Raw genomic sequence first — 25,632 nt, forward strand, 5'->3', positions numbered from 1 at the left:
TCCTCGAAGAGGCTGTTAGAGCAGCATATTAATGCTAACCGTTTTGAAATGACATATTCAATGATCACATATGGCTTTAATGTTTAGGTGTCCACACACTTTTGGCCATATACTGTATGTCTCTCATTCCCTCTCCACCCCTTCCCCTCCCGTTGTCTCACTTCTCCTCCTCTTCTCCAACCGTTTCTGTCGTTTCTCCTCCCTGAGCCGCGCCTCCTCCTCCTCCTGCTGCTGGCGACACTTGTGAAAGTTTTCCACCACCACGCCCACAAACATGTTGAGCACAAAGAAGCTGACGATGAGGAGGAAAGAGATGAAAAACAGCAGCATCCAAGGGTTGTTGTTTCTTATAGGCTGCAGAGAGACACAGGGAGAGAAAATGGAGGAAGAGAGGAGAAGGAGGAGGAGGAGGAGGAGGACAGGTAGCATCCAAGAGGACCAAAGAGTGACGAAGACGGTGAGGAGGGGTGGCGAGGTAGAAGAGGAGACAGCATAAATAAGAGGACTATGTAAATCCTGAGTCAGCACTGCACTGTCAACTCACATCTATGTATCCATCTGCCTTTTTTCTTCCCTTACACTTCCCTTCTCTCCTGAAATATTTTTCCCTTTCTGCTTGAAATAAACAAGATCATGCCTGAGACGCAAAACAGAACCAAAACACAGTTAAATATAATATACCCCGGCTGAATGTGTTGTATGTCTGATGTGATATTCAGTTGTTACGTCCCACAACCTCTCTCTTCCTCTCTAAGTGTTTGTTCTTTTACCTGCTGGTCCACTGCGACAGCATCCAGGCCGTCATACATGATGCTGACCCAGCCGTCTTTACATGACAGCACAAACAGCGACATCAGCGCCTGGAAGAGTGAGACACATAACTAAGTGTCACGCTGTCAATCAATTTGTAAGAGCTGTTTGTCTGTGTGTGTGCACATCTGTGTGACAAACCTGTCCCAGGTTGTCAAAGTTGTATTTCCGTCGAACCCAGCGGTATCCTGCTCCCAGACACTGGGTTTTGTTGGTGATGTTTGTCACGTCGAGCCCGTCACAGTGGAAGAACTTCCCTTTGAACAGCTGCACAGACAGACAGATGTGTGCACAAAAGATAAACACAGACGAGAACACTGTAATGTATAGGGTGAACAAAGTTTCACACAGCCAGATAAAGTTGATGTAGTACTGTACAGTGAATTACCCAGCCAGCGCCTACAGGCTTACTGTATGTTGCAGCTAAGACATCCAAGTACCATCTGGTGTAGTCTGCTTCACAGTCATTACACACTCCAGCATGGAGTGTTCTCATTACAGGGTGATTCAGTGGAAGTGTGTTTTTGAGAAATATATGCCTGTGTGTTAATATTAGCTTCAGCATTCATCAAGCATAATTTCATGTGCAAGCTTTAATTTGAATATCATTTGAATTTGCAACAATGGAAAATAGCAAATACTGTAGAGGAGGAGAGTTCACAGAAGGCCAGTGAGTTACTTTTAGTACAGAAATACCATTGAAATTAATGTTTAAGAAACCCTTTGGGCTTATGTCTACTTAAAATTAAGCAAGATGGATGTGAGTTACAAGCAGTTCAACCAAAGAGCATTTCTTTCCCCCTCAAAAAGTTTTTCCTTTGAAGGATTTCGAGGCCGGAGGAGATGAAACTATCTAGTATTTTACAAAAAAAAGAAGCAATTTCTCGTCAAAGGTAGCGATACAATCTTTTTGTTTTACAGAAACATTTTCTTTCTCACACCTTTAAGAATTTGGGACCCCATAGTGCAGGGGTCGGGAACCTATGGCTCGCGAGCCATATATGGCTCGCGAGCCATATATGGCTCTTTCGATAACGCAATATGGCTAGCAGACAATTTTGAGCTGACATTTTTTAACATGATTAACAAGTAATAAATAATTGTACTGTGTCATTTTAAAGTAAAACATTTAGCAGCGGATTTGTTTTTAGTTCTCCCCTCTCCTTTCCTCCGCTCTGTCTCTGGCTGTAGGTGAAGGTGTGTTCGCACATGTGTGTGTAGGGGGCGGAGCCCCGCCCTTAGTGAAACCGAGCAGAGGAGAAACTGCACAAAGCAAGCCGTAGACCGGGGGGGTCAAACTCATTCACAGAGATGGCCAACATTAAAAACTGGGACTACGTCGAGGGCCGAACACGGTCCACATTTATTGAACAGGGTACACATAAAGTGCAAAAAGATATGGAACATATTTAAGTCAACTGCAGACGGGTTGCTGAGCAGTTCAATTTAAGTATCTGAGCTGCAAAGTCGGCAAATGCTCTCAGTTGATCAGCAGAATGCAGTCGGGATGTTTGTCAGTGTTTGGAAACACGTAGTGATCAAAGTTTCCATATGATATTTTCTCTCGGCCGGATATAATTGCCTTGAGTTTGACACGCGTGCAGTAAACACTGAAACGTGCACATAAATGAGATAAATAACGTAAGCGTTTAGTTTATTTAATAAAAGAGCACGTGTTCAATGCAACACTGATACCGCTATTAGTATTCAGAGACGTGTTATATTAAAAAATGCACGCATGAAGTTGCATTCAAAAGGAAATACATAAAAAAAATACTTTTATGGCTCTCCCAGCCAAAAAGGTTCCCGACCCCTGCCATAGAGGGTCCTGGCCCCCAGATAATCTTATTGATCCTTCCTTTTATATCCTGTACAATGAGATATGTTTGTATTAAAGTTGTGCCTATAATAATTAATAATGACATTAATAATATAGAAATCCAGGGGAAATCCAATTAAAAAACAACAACTTTTCAGCACAATGCCTCTGCAGTTGAACCATTGTATGTTTAATTAATTCCAGGGACTCTGGTGCCTAATCAGCAGCTCATTTGCATTTCCTCACAATCTTTCTCTTCACTTTTTATTACCTGAAGCATTTTCTAGATGTGACTTGTTAATTTTAAACCACAGTTATCAGTGTTTTCTTGCAGCAGAACAGAACACAAGCGTTTGAATGTGTGGGCAAAATAAGTTCACACTGAGTATCTTTCAATTAAGAAAAAATACAAATATTTTTCTAATTATGAGATTTTTCCCAAACCAGCGGGGACACACAGTTTAAATATTTACCTGGACTCCCAGAATTCCAAACACGATGAAAAAAGCACAGCAGATGAGGACAATGTTCCCAATGGGTCTGAGAGACGTGATCAGAGTCTCCACCACCAGTTTGAGACCAGGAGCCCGACTTATCACCCTGCGACACACACACACACACACATATACACACACACACACACACATGCTACACAAATACACCAGATAGTATTATTGGAGTAAAAACAAGAGTAAAAGTCGCACTCCTACCTGAGTGGTCTCAAAGTGCGGAGCAGACGAAGCACACGCAGGATGCCTAAGATTCGATTACCACCTGCTGATGCGATGGAGACCAGGATGTCCACCATCGACACAAACACCAGAAGTCCGTCTAAGATATTCCAGCTGCTCTGCAGGTAAACACCGTTTCCAAAGTACAGGCCCAGAGCTACCACCTTGACACATACACACACACACACACACACACACACACACACAGATCCAGCAAAATTACTGAAATAATCAAATGTTTGAGATGTAAAAATGAATTTAAATTCTGGTCCCCAACCAGGAAGGAAATTGTGCTTTTATAAGTAAGAAGAGAAAATGAATTTGGAGTGAAGTGCTCGTTCATGTCTTGTTATAGTTACCTTGATCATCATTTCACCCACGAAGATCACAGTGAAGATGTAATTGGACACACTGAGGAACACACGCTCCTGTCACACACACACACACACACACACGCACACGCACACGCACGCACACGCAGACACACACAGAGAAACACATTCATTAATTTAAGGGGTTTTTCGTGTCCCAGTTGTACTGAGAACAGCACGTGTTTTTATAATGACTGTCTAACTGCTGTTACATCAGCAACAAGCATATGAACTCTTCTGTAATCAAGTGTGTGTGTGTGTGTGTGTGTGTGTGTGTGTGTGTGTGTGTGTGTGTGATCACGTACTTCTATCTTTGTGAGGACAGATTTGAGTTTTAGGCAGGGACGACTAACGACTTTAGTTTAAGGGACAGTTCACCCCAAAATCAAAGATGCATATTTGACCTCTTACTCTTGTAGTGCTATTTATCCATTTATATTGTTCTGGTGGGAGTCATGGACGAGTGGCTTGTGTTTGTGACAGCTGCTCTCAACATGGTCTGTGGATTATGTTGAGTAACCGGGTCATGTTTTTTGGAAAGACACATGGCTGTAGAGCTGTTCAAATGTATTTATTTGGTGCTTTGAGCACCACAAGCCGAGTGCCATCTAATACATCAGACATCTCTACGTCCAATATCTCCAACACGCTGCAACTCTCATCAAGAGGGAGAGGAAACATATCGATCTGAACCGTCCCTTAAACTTAATCTGATTCTAACATCAACCCTAATATCCAGGTGAACTGTCCCTTTAACACATACCAGACAAGGAATACAGTTTCAGTGCAAAATTACAGCCATTAACTTTAGCGTTTAACGTTACGCATGTTGCTATAACAGTGCTAGAGAATGCATCATGTCAATGAGGGACCTCACAAGTAAAGAGAAACAACATGTGTGTGTTTGTGTGTGTGTGCTACCATGCTGTTGGACGGTATGTCGGGCCTCTCCAGTGCAATGGTGATGCAATTAAGGAAGATGAAGAGGAGGATGACATGATCAAACAACTTGTGACCGATGACCCTCTGACACCACAACCTGAGCCTGAAGAGAGAAACAGAGAAGGAAATAAATGAGTTACTCCTATTTGTACGTCACCTACATCACTAAATATGTCAAAAGTATGTGTTTGTTTTCACTCTGGCAGCTTTAATTGATAAAAGTGAAAATTGTATTAGTAAACCTTGGCTGTAACCTTCACACTTCAACTGTGAATTTTCACACATGCTGTGGCTTAAGCCACCTAGGCCACTCAGGAAAAAAATCAAAGGCAGTGTGTGTGTGTGTGTGTGTGTGTGTGTGTGTGTGTGTGTGTGTGTGTGTGTGTGTGTGTGTGTGTGTGTGTGTGCGTGTGTCTGTGTGAGGTTGGTGTGTATTTACCGGTTGTGTGGAGCGAACAGATAGAGAGACCACTCTTCATGCTCCAGGCACCACTGAGGCTCATATGGCTCCAGAATGTTCTTCAGCTTCTTACATAAACTCTGGAAGGAACACAGACACCCACCCACACACACACACACACACACACACACACACACACACACACACACACACACACATACATTTGCATGACAATTACCTTTTTGTCATTGTTCTTTTTATATAATATAATATACACTTTTTAAATGACCAAAATCATGCGATGTTCTTAATCTTATAATTTAAAATGAAATTGAACTTTCCTTGGTTGAAAACATTGCTTTGTGACTTATGTTGTATCAGTGCATAACAATTCTAATGATTAAGTATTTCAAACAATGTGCCCAGTATATCCTTCTCCTGCTCATAATTGAAATGCAGCTAATTAAATATTTTCAAAGAGTCTAAGGGTACTAAGGTTGGAATTTATGCCACCGTGAGATAATTAGCAGCAGTTTTTGAACTTTTGAACAAAACAAGTTCTTTTATTAACTTGTTTTAACAGGAAATAACAGAAGGGGAACTTCATTTAAACAGCCTTACATTTATATTTTGCATCTAGCAAATAAAAAACACAAACACAAACGCAGAACGTCGCACCTCCTCAATCTCTTCCTCCTCCTGGTTGTCGTGGCAGTGTGTGGACAGGGGAGCATCGTCAGGTAGGTGAAAGGTGGTGCCGTTGCAGTCGGGCGGGTGGAGCATGGGAACCTGCAGGTAGTCTGGCTGGTCCAGAGACTGCTCCCTGCTGCTGAAGTTGGAGCTATTGCGTGTGTCGGACAGCAGGGACTCCATCTCCCCCGACTGGCTCCTCCTGTGGAGGCTGGGGGCTCGGCTGATGCTGGTCCAGCTGGAGCGACGGCTTTCCCACGGATCCTGTGAAGGCAGCTTGGAACGACAGGAAAAACTTGTTGGGATTTCTGACTGATTTGAAGTGGAAATGAGGATTTCCTTCACACACAAAATGATCATTTGTATATAATTACTCCCTGTAAGATAAACAATGTTTCCTTCAAGAACACAAACTAACACAAATACCAGCCTGCACATGAGCACAAACATCAGGGATGTCTGATTAATAATTAATGTCTGATCATAATCTCTATTCAGGCCTCTATGTGATCTGATTTTTATGTGACAATGACTCCGCCGTGTTTGTATTATCGGCGAAATCCGTAGCATCAAAACAAAAGCTCCTAATTTCTGTCTAAACCGGATCAACAAATGATAAATCTCTCCACATGACAAGCTGTGCACGGAAAGAGGGGGGCAGGACGTTCATGTCAATAAATCTAATGTGGGAGAGACATTAGGAGAAAAATGTGATGAAAGAAAAATAATTCACAAAACAAATGTATTTATTCACCCTGAGTGGTGACAAAAACACCGCTGCTGGTACTGTGTGAAACCAGATTCAAAGAAGGTGATGACAGTCGAAAGCACCTACGTGACGTTGCAAGGAAGAGTAAATTAGTACAACCACCTGAAATGTCACAAAGAAAGCGAGTAAAACTTCAGTGGAAAATCCCCATCGCCGAACCACTCACACATCCATAGCTGGAGAGAACACCATCGCTGACAGCGACGTGCCACCAATTAACAGGCAGCGACGGTCGAAAAGAGCAGCTATGCATGTCATCTCTCTCTGCACTGCACAGGTTACACTCTCTGTTACACCTCGCAAAACACAATTCTCTCCTGTGATGATTCTGACACACCACATGATCAGAGCTGATAGTGACTTTGCTTGGATCCACTCGGGTATTAGACGTATTAACACACCGACCCGAGACATGAGTGAATAGAACAGACCGGTTTGAAAAACGCTGTTTGCAAGATATTTGGCCATGCAAATGTTTTATGAGGAAGACACCACAAGGCACCTTTAATAGAAGGTCATAAGGATGATATTTTTTTCTCATTTACATTATAAATCTCTTATTGTAGCTTTTTAACTTGTGCAAAACAATCACACATCCCTATCTTTATAATTAGGACTATCATCTTTCTAATCATATTTACCTCCTTTTAAATATATTTCATAATTTTCTGTTTGAGTGCTTCTGTGAATCAACTTTATTGCTGATATTTATTGTGCTGATAATATAAGCAGAAGTAAGTGTCCAGGGCTCACCGGTGACCTCTGCTCAAGGCTGTGGATGTCCATGGAAGCACAACTCGCCCGACGTGACTGGCTGTAGTTTATGGTGGGCGTGGCTGCAGTGTGCGTGATGACCGGCAGAGGTGGAGGAGGAGGGTGGTGCTGGGGCATGGAGGCTTTTGGGTTCAGGAGACCATTGGGGCTCAACATCATGGCCTGGATCTTGAGCTCTGCGCACACACAACCACATGCATACATTACACGGGTAAATCCAGTGTATTACAACTTGGGACTGAAGTGTAGTTTACATTCTATAATTTAAGGATACACATAGGGAAATAAAAAAATGTAGACACCAATATTTTGTGGACATTTTAGTTAAAAATGGGAAATGTTTAAGCGAAGACAAAAAGAAAGAGAATACATTAATAAATAGAGTTTAACAACTGAGAGAATTCATCCCTGGCTGAACAGATAATAATCTTTTAGATCTCCACAGAGAGAAACTCTAGGAACATTTATTCTTTAATGAATAAAGATTACAAAACAAGGAAAAGTTATTAAATGAATAGCCAATTTATTATTATTTTTTGGTTCCTCAAAAATGATCTGAGGGTGAACAGTGCTGCTAAGCCTTGTGTGGCATACGACAACAGGACATCAAACAGCGTAGGTCAAAGTTGAATCTGGAAGCTGGTCTGTAAACTGAATCTTTAGACAGTTTGGGTAATAACTTTACTATTTGTGTTTCTCTTCACAACAACTTTGGTTAACCAGGAGTTTTGTTTGATCATCTGACTGCTTGTGTTTCTTGTCCTATCTGACGTCTTTTTAGAGACGTCGCTGCATTCCCCGTTCTCAGCAATTAACTAAGTGACTATAATGTTTGTATAAGCAATAAGAAAGGTGAATAAAACTACAGCAATAGCACCCAAGTTGCAATAAACCAAAGTGATGCTTTGAGCGTTTGATTGTAGGTGAGTGTATGTTTCCATGCCCAGATCTAGGAGTCAGTACCTGCAGCGTACAGCTCTCTCAACTTCTCCTCATCCTCGTAACAGAGCGATTGTCCTTCGTCATCTGCCTCAGATCTGTTGGCATCCCCCTAAAAACACAGACAAACATACATTACTGGGATCCCCACTATCATCATAATCTTCATCATCATCACCTTCCATTTTATCACTGTCTGTTGACTGATATTAAAGGGAAAAATATGAACAAGTTGAGAGGGAGAGACTGGGAGACAAAGAGCGGGAGGCAGACGAGCGAAGGGGATCTCCAGTGTTCTCTAGTTGAGTTATGTGCATGGCTTTGGCAGCGATCTCCTGTAGTCGCGCCAATAAAGCTTTACTGAATTTAATTAAAATTCACGCCAGAAAGATGGAGGCAGACGGCTTTGGCAAAGGGTATCTGTATGTGTGTGTGTGTGCGTGTGCGTGCGTGCGTGTGTGTGAGAGAGAGTTTATGATAGAGTGAGAGAGAGGGAGCAAGTGCTCTCTGATGCTGGAGATAAAAGATGAAAACTAAACAACAAAAGCTCACCAGCTGTGAATGGCAGGCGATATCAAACACATCCTACCCTGGAGAGAATTGTCTGTGTGTGTGTGTCAGTGAGAAAGAAAGATAGAGAGAAAGAAAGAAAGAGAGACAAGGGGATAGAAAGAGAAAGAGAGAGAGAGAGAGAGAGAGAGAGAGAGAGAGAGAGAGAGAGAGAGAGAGAGAGAGAGAGAGAGAGAGAGAGAGAGAGAGAGAGATAGGGGAAGAGAGGACAACTGAGCAAGAACAAGAAAAAAGAGTGACGGATAAAGAGAGAAAGGGGAGAAGCCACACAGGCAGGATGGTGGAGATTATTCTCTTGTAGGCAGCTTTGGTATCATCAGCACAACAGAGCTCAATTAGTCTCGTTCTCTCTGCCTCTTTCTCTAAGTAGCTCAAATAAAACTAAATCTTTGCCCTTACTTCGGCTTGAAAGCCCTCAACCAAAATGGCTACAAGCAAGTTGAAGAGGACGTAGTTGCCGAAGGTCATGAGGGCAACAAAGTAGAGGGCAGCCAACGGCGTGGTGGAGGCCATGCCGTTATAGAGCACCGCGTTCCAGTCCTCTTGGGTGAGGATCTGCAGATGGGAACAGATGTGGAGAGAGAGAGGTGGTGGAAGTCAATCATATGTGGGGATAAAAGACATTCAGTGTCAAGCACAAAATGGACCAGAAACCTCCATTGCGAGTAGCTGTTGTAAGTTTAATGATAATAATAATACAGGAGGATTCTTCCTTTAATATCTCATTGTCAGTTGAACGGTAATGATGCTCATCAGTGTTAAATGAGCTCCTGTGGAGTACTTGTATTCTTCCCACTCTGCTTGTGAAGCGTATCTTACCTGCCCACTGGGAGAGTTTGTATATTTTTTGGAAAGTCGAGTGTGAGCTATCCCAAATTGGAGCAAATGAAATAATGGAGAATATCGACAGGGCAACTACTGGTGACAGCTGTTTGAATTTCATCCCAATTTATTGCATTTAACTGTAATTCATCGATGAGGAAATACCTCTAAATGCGATATTTTGTCAATTTATTTGTGTGCTCATATACTTCTGTTTGTATTTGTGTGAGAGAGAGAGAGAGTGCATGTCGGTGTGTTTGTCTGACCTGAAACACAGTGACAGTCGCCCAGAGCAGAGAGTCAAAGTTTTTTCTGTCGGGTAAGGTGTCTCCACTGTCTTGTCGCAAACCAAATTTGCAGCCGAACAAATGCATCCCCAAGATACTGCAACACACACACAAACACACACACACAACTTTCTTCCATTACATGGTCATTTAATATGGATATGTAATGCTGCATGTGTGAATAATTATGTACGTGTAAAAGGTGATGATGCATGTGGTAATATGTTCTGTAACAGCGTAAGAAAAAGGTCAGAAATAATGATCATGATTTTTGAAAGGTATAATTAAAAAGCGGAGAAAAAGCTGAGGAAACAGTTTGGCTTGTGAGTCTCAGCCTGCAGCATCGCCTTCAGAGAAAGGAAGAATATACCTGAATATGAATATAAAGAGCATCAGCAACATGCAGAACGTGGCCACATTGTCCATGGTCTTCATCAGCACCACCAGCTGCCTCCTCAGGGCAGGAAGGAAGCGGACCAGCTTCAAAACTCTCAGCAGTCGGAAGGTACGCAGCACCGACAAGCCTCCCTCTGCCTCACCCACAATCTCCCACACACTGCAACACACGACGATCATAAGCAGATTATGAACACAAAGTTAAATTCACATTAAAGCAACCAAAGGAATCAATATGTTCTTAACCTCAGCTGTAACTCTTTTCAAGTCAGCATTAGTATCACCCACAAAAGCCTCCCTCCCAGGTGAGGGAAGTGCTAAGTCATTTTTCTTGTGACTAATGTGGCAACTGAAAAGAGGAAATGGGCCAATGCTGTTTACAGCTTACCAGCCAATAAAGAAGGTGAGGGCCTTGTGCACTGGCACAGTAAACAAGCAAAGCCCTTCAAGCGCAGATACATAATTTAGCTTGTAGTACTACATAATAGAGTGAATACAGGTCCCTTGGACTTAAGAGTGCAACCAAACGGCTTCACTCCCAGAGACAGAGACCCTGTGACAGCTTAGGAGATGTAACTGCAATGCTGTGAGGATTTTTCAATGACAAGACAAATATCTACTAACAGAATTCCCATTTTCAGGTAAACTTAAAGTCCCACCTGATGATGACAATGATGCTGTCGAAGCCGTTGTAGGGGTTCTTGATGTAGCCAAAGAGCCCAAGAGCCGCAAGCTTCAGCAGCATCTCAAGACTGAACAGACTGGTGAACACCATGTTACTGATCTCCAAAATATCTGTCAACTCCTTCGGCTGAAGGGGCGCAGTGTTTGTGGAGAGAAGACCGGGAGAGATTGATGTACATATTAGACAGACAGAGAGGAACATTTACAAAGAAGCAGAGACAGACAGACTGGCAGTGAGGAGAGCAGGAGAGTCAACATGTTTCTGAAACGCTCCTCAAGGCTACAGTGTAAATGTATGTGGATGATGGAGTCTTAGATATGGAGAGAGAAGCTGCTCCAGGGTGTGAATGCAGGTGTGTTTTTACCCACTGTCATTTGGAGGAGAGAGACCCTTTTATTATTTATGTCATTGATACTACTTAAAGCAGTAGTACGTCTCAAATTAAGTGAATCGGATTCAAGTCGAACAAAAGCCGTTAGCAAGGCTATCCAGATCGATTAAGATTGCAAAACACAGATGATATTAAAAATAATCTTGCACTGTCTTGCAATGTTATGCCTTCATGCCATAGAGATCTTGTTAAATAAATACTATGGGATTAAATACACCATGTACTGTGGCATTAGGAGACATTTCTTCATTACACTGAATACAAACATTGTGGTTTATTTCTCCCTGCTCGTCAAACAAACAAAGCAGTGTAAACAAGTAGATGTGTCTCTGAGCATGCTCGGTGACATTTGCCTGACACTGAGCTACTTTCCAGGGATTAAAAAACAAATCTCTGAGGTGTTTCAGTCTAAACTGCGCCGTTCACATTCAGTGAAATGAGGAAGGGTAGTCCAAAGAAATGATATGGCTCTTTATTTGTGCTTAATACAGTCGATTTCAGGCTATTCATACATCACTTTATTCATTCGTTCACATTCATTGTTGGTTTTGGTCTATTCAAAGAATTTGATCATTTAAATAAAGGGATAAAGTAGAGCTGGCCTTATCCTTAAACATTACTTATTCAAGAAGTCAAGGCCATCCAGATCTATCATATTGTTCAGGAAATGGGCCAAATGCAATCTTCCTTCGTCTCCCACAGTCTATCCCTGCCTTTCATCCAATCACAATGTCAGATCTGTCCTCCTCCTCCTCCTCCTCACTCCTTCATCCGTTCTCGCTCGCTTTTCTCACTCCGCCTCATCTCCACACCGCTCGCTCTCCCTCTCCTGTCCCAGGGTCACGCTTTAATTAACACTTCAGGTCTTATGAGTTTCTCCACCTCCTGATACAGTAAATGCGTGTTCACACCCACACACAGTCATACTCACACACAAACACACACACACTTTGTGATCCCATATGCTTGGTGCTGTACGTTTTCATTGGAGGGTAAGGTTATTGACTCCACCACACACAGTGATTAGCACATCCATTTTCAATCAATCTGTAGCTACATCCAATCTGCCAGAGGCACGCACATTACTATGCATGTGTATACACAAACATACCTCTTACACACTCACACACACACACACACACACATACCTGTTCGTGGTACTCTATGCCCATTGACAGTGTGTTAATAAGGATGGCAATCATGATTCCTCTGCTGAAGTATCTGCTTGCAACGATGAGTTCCAATTTAGTTTGAAGTCCCACCCAGCAGCGCACGCACAGCCTTTTCTTTGGCTGAGACACCTGTGCATCAACGCGGCAGGGGCTGCTACAGTGGCATGGGCTGCTACTATGACACGGGCTGTTGCCATGGCATGAGTTGCTGTAGCCACGATGCTGATCTTCAGGCTGCTCATTAACATTTTCACCATCACTAAGTTGGTTGTAGTAGATGCAGTACGGGCATACTGAGGACTCTCCTGGGACTTCGCCGGGCAACGGTAATCCAGGGTGCCCAGTGCACCCACCTGCACAGACACAAGGAGGAGTCACAATAAAAAATATCACACATGCACAAGGTTAACAGTAAATTGTTGCTTCTGTATGTTGCACTCCTGCAGACTATATGCTGCCATTCAATATATTATCTGCTCGGTAAAGGAGAGCACCTTCGCTTCATTTCTGGGAGAAATTCAATAACATGGAAGCAACTGTGCAGTTGGGATGCTTTTGTGCAGAGGGGGAGATCTTTTATTAGAACAGTGTGTGTGTGTGTGTGTGTGTGTGTGTGTGTGTGTGTGTGTGTGTGTGTGTGTGTGTGTGTGTGTGTGTGTGTGTGTGTGTGTGTGTGTGTGTGTTTTAGGGGGAAGGGGCGTGGAGTGAAGCGGGAGTAAGATTTCAGCGGAATTCATTAGCAAGCAGCTCAGGAGGAATGCTCCAATGACATAACAGCAAACACTAATCTAGCACGAGCAGTTCACTTGTCGTCACAATTACAATAAATTCATGTTTCACAATCTAGTCGTACTTTGGTGTGCATCTATATACTGTAGCTATTGGGGCTGCGAGGAACATTTCAGAAGGCCGACTAGCTGAAAATGTCTCTTCGTTACAAAAACCCCACTTATGGAGCCGTGATGTTCAGCGTTTTAGCCCACAGCGCATGTAAGATCATACTGATTCATTTCTAATCACTTTTTTTGTGTATGGGAAGTGTGCCAGCTACAATTTGTACTGAATTGTAGTACATTTTGATATGTATTTTCTTTTTGTCACACATCATGGGGAGTAGAGTCGCATGTCTCCTAACACTGGAGAATAGAGTTGTACTGAATGTCTTTTTACATTCGATAGCTTCTATTGAGGTTTTCAAATGAAATAACAGTTGTCTTATTTGATGACGCCATCGCCCTAAAACAAAAGAAAAGTCCTCAAACAAAATCCCCAATTTAAATACAGGGAATTAATTAGTTATTCTCGCCTTCCTTTGTGTGTTGCAAGTTGGAGAGCAAACAGTTTTTTAACTACATTGAAAATGTTGTTTTTGAAACGGCAACAAATATGGATTGAATTTTGGAACTGTCATCCATCTTTATTTTAATACATTTAGACTTCTGAACTTTCTAAACTTCTGGAGTTTTTGGAAATGTTTGGATCGCACGAGTCGGAAACAATCCTACGCAACCACCACTAGAATCTAATTCTACAAGTAGTACAATACTATTACTACCGCGCCTGTTTGTAACTGGTACCAACAACGTTATCCTCACCTCACCTGTCTCTCCTGTGCTCCGTTCCATGTGTGTGTGCGTGTGTGTGTGTGTGTGTGTGTGTGTGTGTGTGTGCGTGTGTGTGTGGAGAGACTAAGCCCCAAGAGCAGAGGATATTAATGATCGAGTTAAATTTTAGCATCGGCGCTTATAATTCTGCAGCGGCAGTAAACAGGGGAAACACTGATTAGTGTAGCTTAATCTTTATCTGCAACTGTGCAGAAATACCGGGTTTAAACAGAATGAATAGACATGCAAACGTTTTTTTACAATTGAATGTTGATTTAAAACTCAAATGTCAACGTAATGAATGCAACTTCAAAGCTTCAAACTATTTGTTCAGCCCGACTTTGTAAAAGTCTGAGAAAATAGCCCCGGATGATGTCATTGTGATGTCATCAGGGTTATTTCGACTTGGAGACGTTTAATGGAAAGCCTGAGTATGGAGTTTGCAAGATGGATTTCAGGATATCTTAACTTCTGCTGCTTTAATTTTGATCATTCAGTTTTGTGTTTCTCCTAATGAGTCACCCAATTTTGTGGAGTACCCCTTTAAACCCTTCACATCTGGGACATCAGCGCCTGAAAATCTTCAAGGGCACGTTCTCAAGTCAAGATGGTGTGTGGTGTATCCAGAGTAACTTGGAATTGTCTCTGCTAAGGTTAATTATTTAAAATGTATTTTATAACACATTTAGTGTAAGTAGGTGAAAGATGTTCAATCAGGGTCACATGTATCTTCAATATCCCTGTTGTAAATCATTTTCATGAATATAAACATCCTAACTCTCACATCTTATGTCTCCCCTCAACATAACAGAGGTATGACGTGAAGTCTTTCCACAGCATTGTTGTTTATGCTGTATGTAACTGCTGTAAACGTGTGTTTACGTTCCCTTTCATACATCATATCACTTATTTACCATATTTGCTGTCCACAAATCCTATGGGACAGCAATACCCCGAGTGCGATCTTATGTAAGTGATAGACAGATGTGGTTCCTTGGGGATAATTATCTGAATGTATAAACACACCAGAGTGTTCAGTTTGCCTTGTAGGCCTGATCAAGGTCCAAAAGCTTGTTAAAGTAATTTTTTTTTAAAGGATGCAGGGCGTGCAGAAGCTCTTCTCCTTTTTTCATTATGCTTTGAGCACCAAAACAAAATTAAATTCACATCCACTGTGTCAGAGGTGGCAGACGTCTGTGAGCTGTATGTCTGAATGCAGCTGAGGGTGAGTGGGAAAATATGCTCTGTTGTAATTTGGGTGAACTGAGCCTCAAAAGTTATTTCTTTAAAGAAAGAAGTACATTAAATAAAGCAGTTACCCAAAACACAGAGGCACATTAAAGGGACAGTTCTCCTCGAAATCAAAAATACATATTTTTCCTCTCACCTGTAGCGCTGTTTATGAATCTTTTATAGAGATATCTGCTGGGGAATATTATGGAACCAAGCGACAAAGCGAAGTGAAGTGGGTGGTGATGGCCTAGTGGTCTAGTGGTACACCTTCCAAACAAATCACTAGAAGGTTTTCAGAATACCAGGGCCAGTGTACACCAGTGTACCCCTGAGCAAGGTACTTAACCCTGAGTTGCTGCAGGGAGACTGTCCCTGTACGTAGTTCAATGTAAGATGCTCTGGATAAGAGCGTCTGCTAAATTACCTGTAATGTAAAAGTGAAGCCAATGTGAAAGTGCCTTAAACCTGCATTCTTTCTAATGGCCAGCAGGTGACAACACCACTTGTTGCAAAAAGAAGTCCGATTGTTTTGTTATCTCAGTAAATGTTTCTCTAATGAGTTTATGGCTTCAATCACTAGTTTCATGTCTTATTCAATACAGCATGATGTTCATTTGTTCAAGGGTGGCTACCTTATGATTGACAGGTTGCTACCACATGGTGTTGTCCATGTTTTTGTTTTACAAATTGAACCCTTTCACAGTGTGTGTTCAGTTCGTGAAAGTTAATTGTAACATTTGATCACCTAAAAGTGTTTTGTTCAGTGTTCGGTTGTACTTTTCTCTACCCTCTCGTGTCACAAAACAAACAAGATGGTGACACCTAAAAACCAAGATAGCAACGGCCAAAAGGCCGAACCAGTGACGTCACAGTGATTACGTCTACTTTTAATATACAATCTATGGATGGCTCTCAATTTGTGATGCTCAAAGCGCCAACAAAAATACATTTTAAAAACTCAACAGCAATGTCCATTTCCAGAAATCCTGACTGAACTACACCCATCAACAAGTGTGCACAAGCCTCTCGTAGAGTGGCGGTGCCAGAGATTTTCTTTTCCTCACACGGACATACGCAGTATCCATCTGAATATTACATTTCACACAGTTTCCCACAACAACAAACCACGGACATGGCTTGCACACAAGCAGCAAGCAACAGACAGGTTTCAGCTTCAGATCCTGAGATCACAAACTCGTGCTGCCAGTTACCAACACCTCGACTAAAGAATCAAGAGTGTTTTGTATTCGGCCACACACATAGGCTAACAGTAGATGCACTGTATGTGGCCAGTGGTTCAATGCTTTTTGGTGTCTAAATATGTTGGCATGTCATAACTGTAAGCCCCAAAGATAAGCAAGTGGGTGTCTGTGCTGTGATTGGGTAAAAGGATATTATTATTATACTAGAATTTACTTTAAGGTCCTCCTTCTTGTATACAAAGCCCTAAACGGAACCGCACCAAGTTACACTGCCAACTCTCTAATAAACTATGTGCCCCCAAGAAAATTACGATCATCCACTACTGGTTTATTAAATGTTCCCAGAAACATCCAAAAGAAAATTGGGGATGCAGCCTTTTGCAATTATGCACCAAAGTTATGGAACACTTTACCTGCAGACATTAGGGAGACAAGCTCGGTCAATATCTTCAAAAGTAAATTAAAAATATATCTAATAATAATAATAATAAATTGGATTTGTAAAGCGCCTTTCAAAGCTAAAAGCAATCTCAAGGCGCTAAAATGCAGGACAAAAACAACAACAACAACAACAACAACAACAACAGACATAAGAGGTTACGGAAATGCCTTTTTGAAGAGAAAGGTTTTTAGGCCCTTCTTGAAGGAGTCGGTGGCCTGTTTAGCCTTTTAATAGTGATATTTTATATCTCTTTACTTTAGCATTTTAATGGTGATATTTTATATCTCTTTACTTTAGCCTTTTAATGGTGATATTTTATATCTCTTTACTTTAGCATTTTAATGGTGATATTTTATATCTCTTTACTTTAGCCTTTTAATGGTGATATTTTATATCTCTTTACTTTAGCATTTTAATGGTGATATTTTATATCTCTTTACTTTAGCATTTTAATGGTGATATTTTATATCTCTTTACTTTAGCCTTTTAATGGTGCCACTTTAAACTAATTTAAATGATTTCATAATGTTTTGCTATGCCTGGTTTAACATTGAATGTGTAAAGGTAACTGAGATACATTTCAGAGTGTGTATTTTTGAAAAACCTGAGATCAAATAGACGGTTTTACCACGGGAAAAAGAGGAAGTTTCTCTGATAAATGTGTGTTGGAGAAAAACTGTCTTTATCCGAAGGGAGTAAAGCAGTTGAAAGGCCACAGGGGCCCATTGTTGATCTCATGCTTTCAAAATATGGCTCCGACAGTTTAAAACATTTACAAGAATGGTGTGATGAATGTGATTTCCCGGCAGTAGGGTCGTTAAGTACGGCACAGATAGGGAAACTAGGCAAGATTTCCAATGTTATTTTATATTATTTTAATTCTGCTATTTTATCTGCTATTTTAATTCTGTTATTTTTATAATGGTACTTCAGACTCATTTACATAAACACTGTGATTATTGTACTGTAAATGCTCTTATTCTGTCTAATCTTGTACTAATTGTTATGTTTCTGCTGTGAAGCACTTTAGGCTGCAATTCTTGTATGAAAGGCGCTATACAAATAAAGCTTATTATTATTATTATTATTAAATAAGGGGGGTGCATAGAGGGGCACGTTCTCAACAGTACTAAAACGGAGCTGTCGTGGAAGTGAAGAGAGAGAGAAAGAGAGAGGAAAATGCAAACCAGAGTAAATAAATGTAAATATTATAAAATAAACCACAGAAATGTCTTGGGGGTGCTATGGCAATCCTGGGGGTAGCTACAGCACGAAAGCAATACAATGTTTACTACATCAAAGTGCTCACAACAAGGTCTGTGGATTATCTTGATTAACCAGGTCATGACTTCTGGAAAGAGACACCGCAAGCCGAGTGCCATCAAGTTCCATTATATTCGAGTGAAGGATATTTCGACTGCCAATATCTCCAAAACTTGGCAACTCACACCAAAACAATCTAAATTATTAATAGCACTACAGGTAAGAGAAAAAATATGTATTTTTGATTCTGGGGTGAACTGTCCCTTTAAATATTTGTTTACATCTCTTTTTATCACAATAATCAACACGTTGCTTGAACACAGTGAACCTCCAGATTTATGCATCTATGATCTCAATAGCGCTCGCACTCACACTCACACATTCACAAACATACACACACACACACACACACACACCCCTTCGTTCTCACCATGCTCCATGACCAGCTGCGGCAATCTGTTGACGGTCTCCTTGGCAACCAGTCTCTCCTTGTCCCGGGCCTTTGCATCCAGGTGACTGAGGAGGGGTGATATGAAGGGATAATTTAAACCATTCTCTCCGTTACTGACGGCAGGCTCAGGCTCAGGCTGAGGCAGTTGATGCTGGTGATGATGCAGGTGATGGTGATGATAAAGCTGATGAAGGTGTGATAGGTCGTTAGGAACGTGGCCTGAGTGCCGGTGGGCAAGTCCGTTCATTTCCCCAGCTCCGCCCCCCCTGGCAGCTCCACCTCCTCTGTCTTTCTGGCCCACGCAGTGAAAGTGTGTACGTGTCTGAGCAAAGCCGCGGGACAGTCGTCGCCACGCCTTGCGGCCCAGGTGCCCCAGGTAGCGGATGATCTCTTCGTAGCAGCTGCCCGGTTGGCTGTCGCTGGCCAGCGTTGAAGCTGATTGGTGGAGCTGCCGGGCGTGCTGCTCCGATTTCATTAGGGCGTGTTCCCTCTGCTTCGTTTCAGAAAACTGGGTTGCTATGACGACCAGGCACAGGTTGATCATGAAGAAGGAGCCCACCTAGTCATGACAAGGCAAACAATAAACATCGTTGTAACACAGTACAGTATGCACTGAGTGGCCACTTTATTCAACTACACTCAATACAATCGAATGCAATCCAATACAACAGCTCAGCCATAAACTGTACAAACATAATGTTCAGTTTGAAACTGCAGAGAGGTCAACTATGTGGTTACTGCTTAGGTTGAACTTTACAGTGGTCTTGAACTGGACTGCATTACACTAAAGGATTACTCTAACGTAGACTCTATAACATATGGACGTAGTCTCTGTGACGTCACCAATAGGTTTCCTGAAGAGCTGTTGTGAAGCTCAATGTGGGTCGCCATGTTGACAGTGATGGATCCAAAAATGGAAGAGAGGGCGTGTCTATGAAGCTGAGGTGGGTAACCTGTTACGGCATCCACCTGTCACTCAGAGCGTCCATGGCCTTAATTATGCGTAACTTTAAACCTTAATATAATATAAACGGGTAAGATATATAAAAACACTTGTCATGAATTGAAAAAATCAGCAATAGAGACCAAAACTGTTCTTTGTACCAGGCTGTTGACATGTTTATTTCTGCTATAAAGTTATAATATCGGGGGTCTTTGGGGATTGACTTAATTTTTTAACCAAGCCTCAAGTGGCCATTCGAGGAACTGCGTGTGTTCTCTCACTTCCTCATTGATTCTTCAGCCCTGGAGGTTTCTAATGTTTTGCTCACTCCAGGGGAAAAATAATAGGAACACATTTCAATATGATGCACTCCAGTACAACAACACCAATAGGTACAACCTAAATAATACAAATGTACATGTATAAACATGTGTGTGTGTGCACTTACTATAATGAGGAAGATGAAGTAGATGAAGTTGTAGAAAGAATGTGCATCCATGACGTAGTACATGATGTCCACCCAACCTTCTAGAGTAATTACCTGTATGAAACACACAGAGTCATTACAGCGTGGTGTGTCGTGTGCATCAACATTCATTGATTAAAGATGTATCCCTCTTTTTTAAATCCTTCAAACATTTACCTGAAAAATGGCGATCCATGCATATCCAATGTTATCAAAGTTAATAGCTCCTTTGTGAGGGTTAACTTCCCCGGTCAGACACTCATTGTAATACTGGTACCAGTTTACACATGACACTGTATCATCTCCTCTGAGTCCCATCTCTTGTTGGGCCTCCTCAGCACCCAGAAGGCAGGAAGTCCTGCCTACACGGCGGCGAGGAACATCAGAGCAACGAAGCATCCCGTTCTCTCTTTCCATTGAGCAGATGAACGGGTGGTCATCGGTGCCATCTGGCCGATAGTAGCCGCTCAGGAAGGAGATGTTATATTTCCTGGAAAAGAGGGGAAAAACATTGAATATTATTTTATTGATAACTAATAATAATTAACAGTCTGTACACATGGGTCTTGGTCTGCTTCTTAACCTTCTTAACCAGATAATGGTAACATATGAAACTCGTCCCATGGGAGAGAGTTCAAAAGCAGAGTCTCCTTTTGTCTTGGAACAACCAACAAACCCTGATCAGAGACCTCGGAGACCTGATGCTGATGCAGGGCTGCATGAGATCTTTAATGTAGGCAGGCGCCTGACCACGTAGGGTTCACAAGAATCTTAAACTGGGTCTGATTTTAATTTGATGGGAATCCAGTGTGAAGGAATCAACGTGGGAGTAACATGAGACCTGGTCAAAAGCTTGGCAGCAGGATTTTGGATCGCTTGTAGGCGATTTAGGGAAGTCTTGCAAAGGCAGGTGAAAAGAGAATTGAAGTAGCCAAGACGGGAGGAAATAAACACATGAATAATAATTTCCAACTCAGCTGGGAACACAATGGGCCTGAATTTAGCAATGTTCCTCAGCTGGCAGAGACAGGAGCGAACCAAAACAATTAAAATGCTGGTCAAGGCTCAAAGTGTGGTCCATGGAAACACCTAGATTACAGAGGGTAGGTTTAACAGAAGAGGATAGAGAGCCTATACTCTCTGCCACCTTTGGGAAAACGCCAGCTGTGGCAGTAATATTCAGTACTTAAATTTAAAAGAGGAACCAAACACTACTGTATGCTCTCTTATTGTCAACAGATCCTCCAAAAATACTGTTTACCAGAACGTTTTTACTTCTTTTCCCTGTCTGTGGTGCAAAGCCCCAAGCACAATTGGACCTTCGGGAGATATAAATCTTTAAAAATGGGTCGCAGACATGTAAATCTAGTTGTATTTTTGCATTAAGAGCTGGACACTGTCGCTTTATTCAGGAGTAAACATTGTATTTTCAGCCATAGACTAATAGACATTTGGTGAGCTACTTACAACAACAGGACTGTGTACATGGGATTGACTCAAATTAGATTAAAGTGACCATGATCATTTAAATGAAGGAACTTGTCACCGATTAAGCTCCATCAGACTGTCCAATAGGACACCATAGAATAGTGGTTTAATGCTTTAAAAGCTAAACAAATAAGGGGCCTAGAATAGAAACAATAAGTTTCTGGACATATTCAGGTAAAGTTTGAACGATTGTTTAGGAAGATAAATCGTTTTTATCAACCTTTTGTTTGTACAAAAGGTCTGTTTTCTGGAAAATCAGAAAGACTGTAAAATACACAAGGGTGTTTGAGGAGGAAATGAGGAGAGAGAATTACAGATGAAGGGGAAAGAAGAAAAGAGAGAGGATGGGTGCAGTGGAGAGATAAGCAATCAATCATGTGCGGTGTAGAGAAGGGGCACAGAGGAGCAGTGTTCCCTCACTTCTTGTTAAGAAAGGTCATTTTGTTGTTCATGAAGCAGAAACAAATCAACAATGAAAAACTGAAAATGAAACCTAAAGAAGGATTAGTTTTTGGTAGAAATGTATAGGCTACATCTACAGCAGGCTAATGTGACCACATGAATTAAAGCAAGAGCCAATAACAATGTCATATCGTCTTTCCTGAAACTGAAGTATGTTATCATCATTTTCGTAGCTTCCTATTGGATGCGTGCTTATAATCTAGCACATGGTCGCTACGTTTTTATAGAGGTTGACGCACAGAAATGTCCCAAACAAAGCAAAATAAGAAAGCACAGGCAGAGGGCAGCAGGGTCAGATACAGACACTGCCACACACTTCTCGTGGGTCATAAGTGATGACCGAGAGGGATTCTTGTTGTAGATTTGAGTCTATATACGGAAAACTTATTCTGTTTTATGGGTTATATTTGTTCATTTTACTGTATTTGGGAAATTTTGTTTTATTTTATTAATTGTTCTTATATTTAATGGTTACATTTATAACTGTTTGCACAAGGATTTCTTGTCGTAGTGGTGAATAAACATTAAAAAAAATGTTTTACTTACTTACTTTTCTAGTTTCCATTCAGTTTTTCCTTGTGAATCACATTGTAATATTGTTTGTGTCTTCTTTCTACTAATTGAATAAAGTGTATTATTATTATCATTATTAGTAGGTATTCAGTTACAGTAGTAACTATACATTCATTGTTAAATAAATGATTAATCGTGGCTGACTACTCCAAACAGTACGACAGTATAAAGGCTGTTTCGATGCACTCCCACCTCTACATACACCACTGTCAGGGAATATTATCTGAGTGGGATGGTTGAGCAGATGTGAGGTCAGGTGGCGAACATCATGTTATCTGATGCTATGTGATGTTATGTGATATTATTTGATCGTGTTTGTGAACATGTGAGCGGGAGCGAGACTGAGAGCGATGGTGTAACGGCGTCTGTTAGACAGTAATCGAGCATGACGTGAAGGATCATGTAGGAGAGAAGTGGACTGACAGTGAACTCTAAGGGATCATGTTGAAACAGCCACTGAGAGTCCCTGAATAGCGACACACATTTCACTTAACCCTCTTAATCCCTTGATTTGTGATCTCTAATGCTGGAGGAGCCGGCATGAAACACATTTACTTCTTCCCAGGCGGAGCTGATTAGAGAACAAACTAGATCAGACTATCGGGTGTATTGATGATAGCTGAGTGAAGGAAGCTAATCAGTTGTGAGCAAACTTTTGACACAGGTTTCAGAGTAATGAGGCCAGTGCTTGTTGCGACATCAGCTGGTTACTATGGTAACTCACATCTTGACATCCTCTCCCATGAAACAGCGGTTCCTCAGTAGCCCCGCCCACAGCTGCACGCCAACAATGCCGAAGATGAAGAAAACGAAGAAGCACAGTGCCAGCACGTTGCCCAGCATGGGAAGTGTGTCAAGGAGGAGGGTCACCAGGATACGCATACCTGCCAACACACACACATACAGCACAAACACCATAGGCAACTGCGCACATACTATGGATGTATAAAGAGAACTGGATACAGCCTTGGAGGCGGGGCCCCGTTCATTCATGAGAGTTGCTATAAAGCCAAAAAAGATCCACTTCTAAGTATATAATTACGTGGATCTTCTGCATCCATGGGGCCCATAGAGCAAGCCACAGAGCATAGGCTACATAGGCATTTTAGGACTTAATGATTTAAATAAGGGCTAGTTCAGTGTTTGTAATGGTAGGTTGATTTACCTTAAAAAATAATTATCATCTGATTTACAGACGTCTAATTCCCAATATAAGTTTATTGGAAAAAGTATTTTTTGGGCCTCATGGCATCACATGACTCACCCAGAAAGTGTAATTCCACATTTGGCCACTATGACAATTGGCTTCAAAGACTGGCGCTCTTCCGGCATCCAGCTCTCTTAATAGATCCATGGCACATACTAGCAACTATCTGCATTTACAACTTTTTTCACAGGAAGTGTTAGCCAGACAGGAGAAATCTGTTCATCTATTCTACACAAAAATGGAGCAGTGCAAGTAATTGAATGGCAAACAATTAGAGTTCAAGCACTGATAATTGGCCTCCACTCCACTCTGCTGAAGAGCACAGATCCAAATTATTTCTCTTTACTACTTCTAGACTTGGCTACTTCAAACACACTCAGCCTGAGTTGTGCCAAGGTCACAGAATTAAGCAAAAAAAATAAATAAAATGTAGTTGGCTTGCCTGTTGCATCAAGCTTTTAAGAACAACGTGAGAATCACAATGATTTCCATGACTTTGTTCGCTGTGTCCTGATTTGTTTAAACATGCATCCATCAAAAGAAAAACCTAAGCTGTTAATAGCAATACAATTAAGTGGAATTTACATTGCAGCCAGAGAGTTCAAGGACACTGACACATTTTTTATTGTCTTGGCTATGTATGTGATTGCTGACTTTCAGTTGAAGGTGTTTCCATGTCAAATGAATAATGCAGTAATTGCAACCCTTTTAATGCACGGTCCAGCAGGTATAAAGGACAGGGAGTTGATTGGATTGAAACTGAAAGAACTCTTTCTTCCACAGTCATCATATTTAACATTACGTCAGCGGATCTTTGAAGTCTATGACCAACAGACGTCAGGAGACACTTGCACATCCTGCTGATGTTCTGCCAGACCTGTACTGCAGTCATTTTCACATCTTTCTTGTTTTTCGGGGGCTTTTTACCCCCAACCTTCAGAAAGTCAAACATACATTGAGTTGGATTGCTGTCAGTAATTTGATTTGAGCCCTTTGAACTACCATGCAATTATGGGACGTATTTAAGCACTGTGTCACTTAATGATGGTTTGATATATCTTGACCAAAGGTCCTTGTGACAAACACGTTGACTCTTTTTAAATAAATCAATGCGGAGATGACAACTTTGTGCGGGAATTGACTTTTTTCTTTGCAATTGGATCTTCGGGGGAATTGAGAGGAGACACAGCAAGGGATGTGCGTGTTGCCTTCTACTCATCTTGGATTGCAGTCCGGTCAGTGACTTGTACAATCAAGAACGTTTACGGTTTGACCATAAAAACCTCCTAACTGCCTTCTCTCTTCTTTCTTTACAGTCTTCGACCTGCTGCATTATTCTAAAGTCCAATACTGTTCACCCAATGTGGATGTGAACACTCTTAAAGGTTTGTAGTCAGCACTTTAACCTCACAGTTGCGGTTTCATTTAAAATCCAATGTACCTGAGCACAGAGCCAAAACAGTGATGACAATGAAAACTGGGCGATATGGATTAAATAAATCAGTTTGACCAAACACCCCAATATCGATAGTGCGACAACATTGTAGGGTTGACCATTGATGCTTTCACAACATATTTACTCTATGAGATTTTTGGTGAATCAGTAAAGTGGATATAATGACTGAGTGGGTAAATGTGAGTAACAGAACAGTCTCGTAAATCAGATAATTACATCACTTTACTGTAATGCAGACTTTAAAACCTGGAAAATACAACACTTGTGCCATATT

At 41.4% G+C, this 25,632-nt stretch overlaps 1 protein-coding gene across 1 annotated transcript in view; it reads right to left on the minus strand.

Moving 5' to 3' along the window:
- Nucleotides 1-25,632, minus strand: part of LOC115009189 (voltage-dependent T-type calcium channel subunit alpha-1I-like) — a 48,037-nt gene that overhangs the window by 11,291 nt on the left and 11,114 nt on the right. The window contains exons 6-25 of the mRNA XM_029433021.1: nt 23,420-23,579; nt 20,350-20,662; nt 20,155-20,247; nt 18,743-19,322; nt 12,545-12,921; nt 10,980-11,131; nt 10,295-10,480; nt 9,904-10,021; nt 9,215-9,370; nt 8,270-8,357; nt 7,286-7,482; nt 5,752-6,039; nt 5,113-5,213; nt 4,653-4,776; nt 3,720-3,788; nt 3,340-3,524; nt 3,103-3,229; nt 952-1,077; nt 771-860; nt 162-354 (exon numbers count right to left, since the gene is read on the minus strand). Of these exons, the coding sequence (XP_029288881.1) occupies nt 162-354; nt 771-860; nt 952-1,077; nt 3,103-3,229; nt 3,340-3,524; nt 3,720-3,788; nt 4,653-4,776; nt 5,113-5,213; nt 5,752-6,039; nt 7,286-7,482; nt 8,270-8,357; nt 9,215-9,370; nt 9,904-10,021; nt 10,295-10,480; nt 10,980-11,131; nt 12,545-12,921; nt 18,743-19,322; nt 20,155-20,247; nt 20,350-20,662; nt 23,420-23,579 (3,723 nt within the window). The remainder of the gene's footprint in view (nt 1-161; nt 355-770; nt 861-951; nt 1,078-3,102; nt 3,230-3,339; nt 3,525-3,719; nt 3,789-4,652; nt 4,777-5,112; nt 5,214-5,751; nt 6,040-7,285; nt 7,483-8,269; nt 8,358-9,214; nt 9,371-9,903; nt 10,022-10,294; nt 10,481-10,979; nt 11,132-12,544; nt 12,922-18,742; nt 19,323-20,154; nt 20,248-20,349; nt 20,663-23,419; nt 23,580-25,632) is intronic.

Source organism: Cottoperca gobio, chromosome 1 (genome assembly GCF_900634415.1).
Source record: "Cottoperca gobio chromosome 1, fCotGob3.1, whole genome shotgun sequence".
Lineage (NCBI taxonomy): Eukaryota > Metazoa > Chordata > Actinopteri > Perciformes > Bovichtidae > Cottoperca > Cottoperca gobio.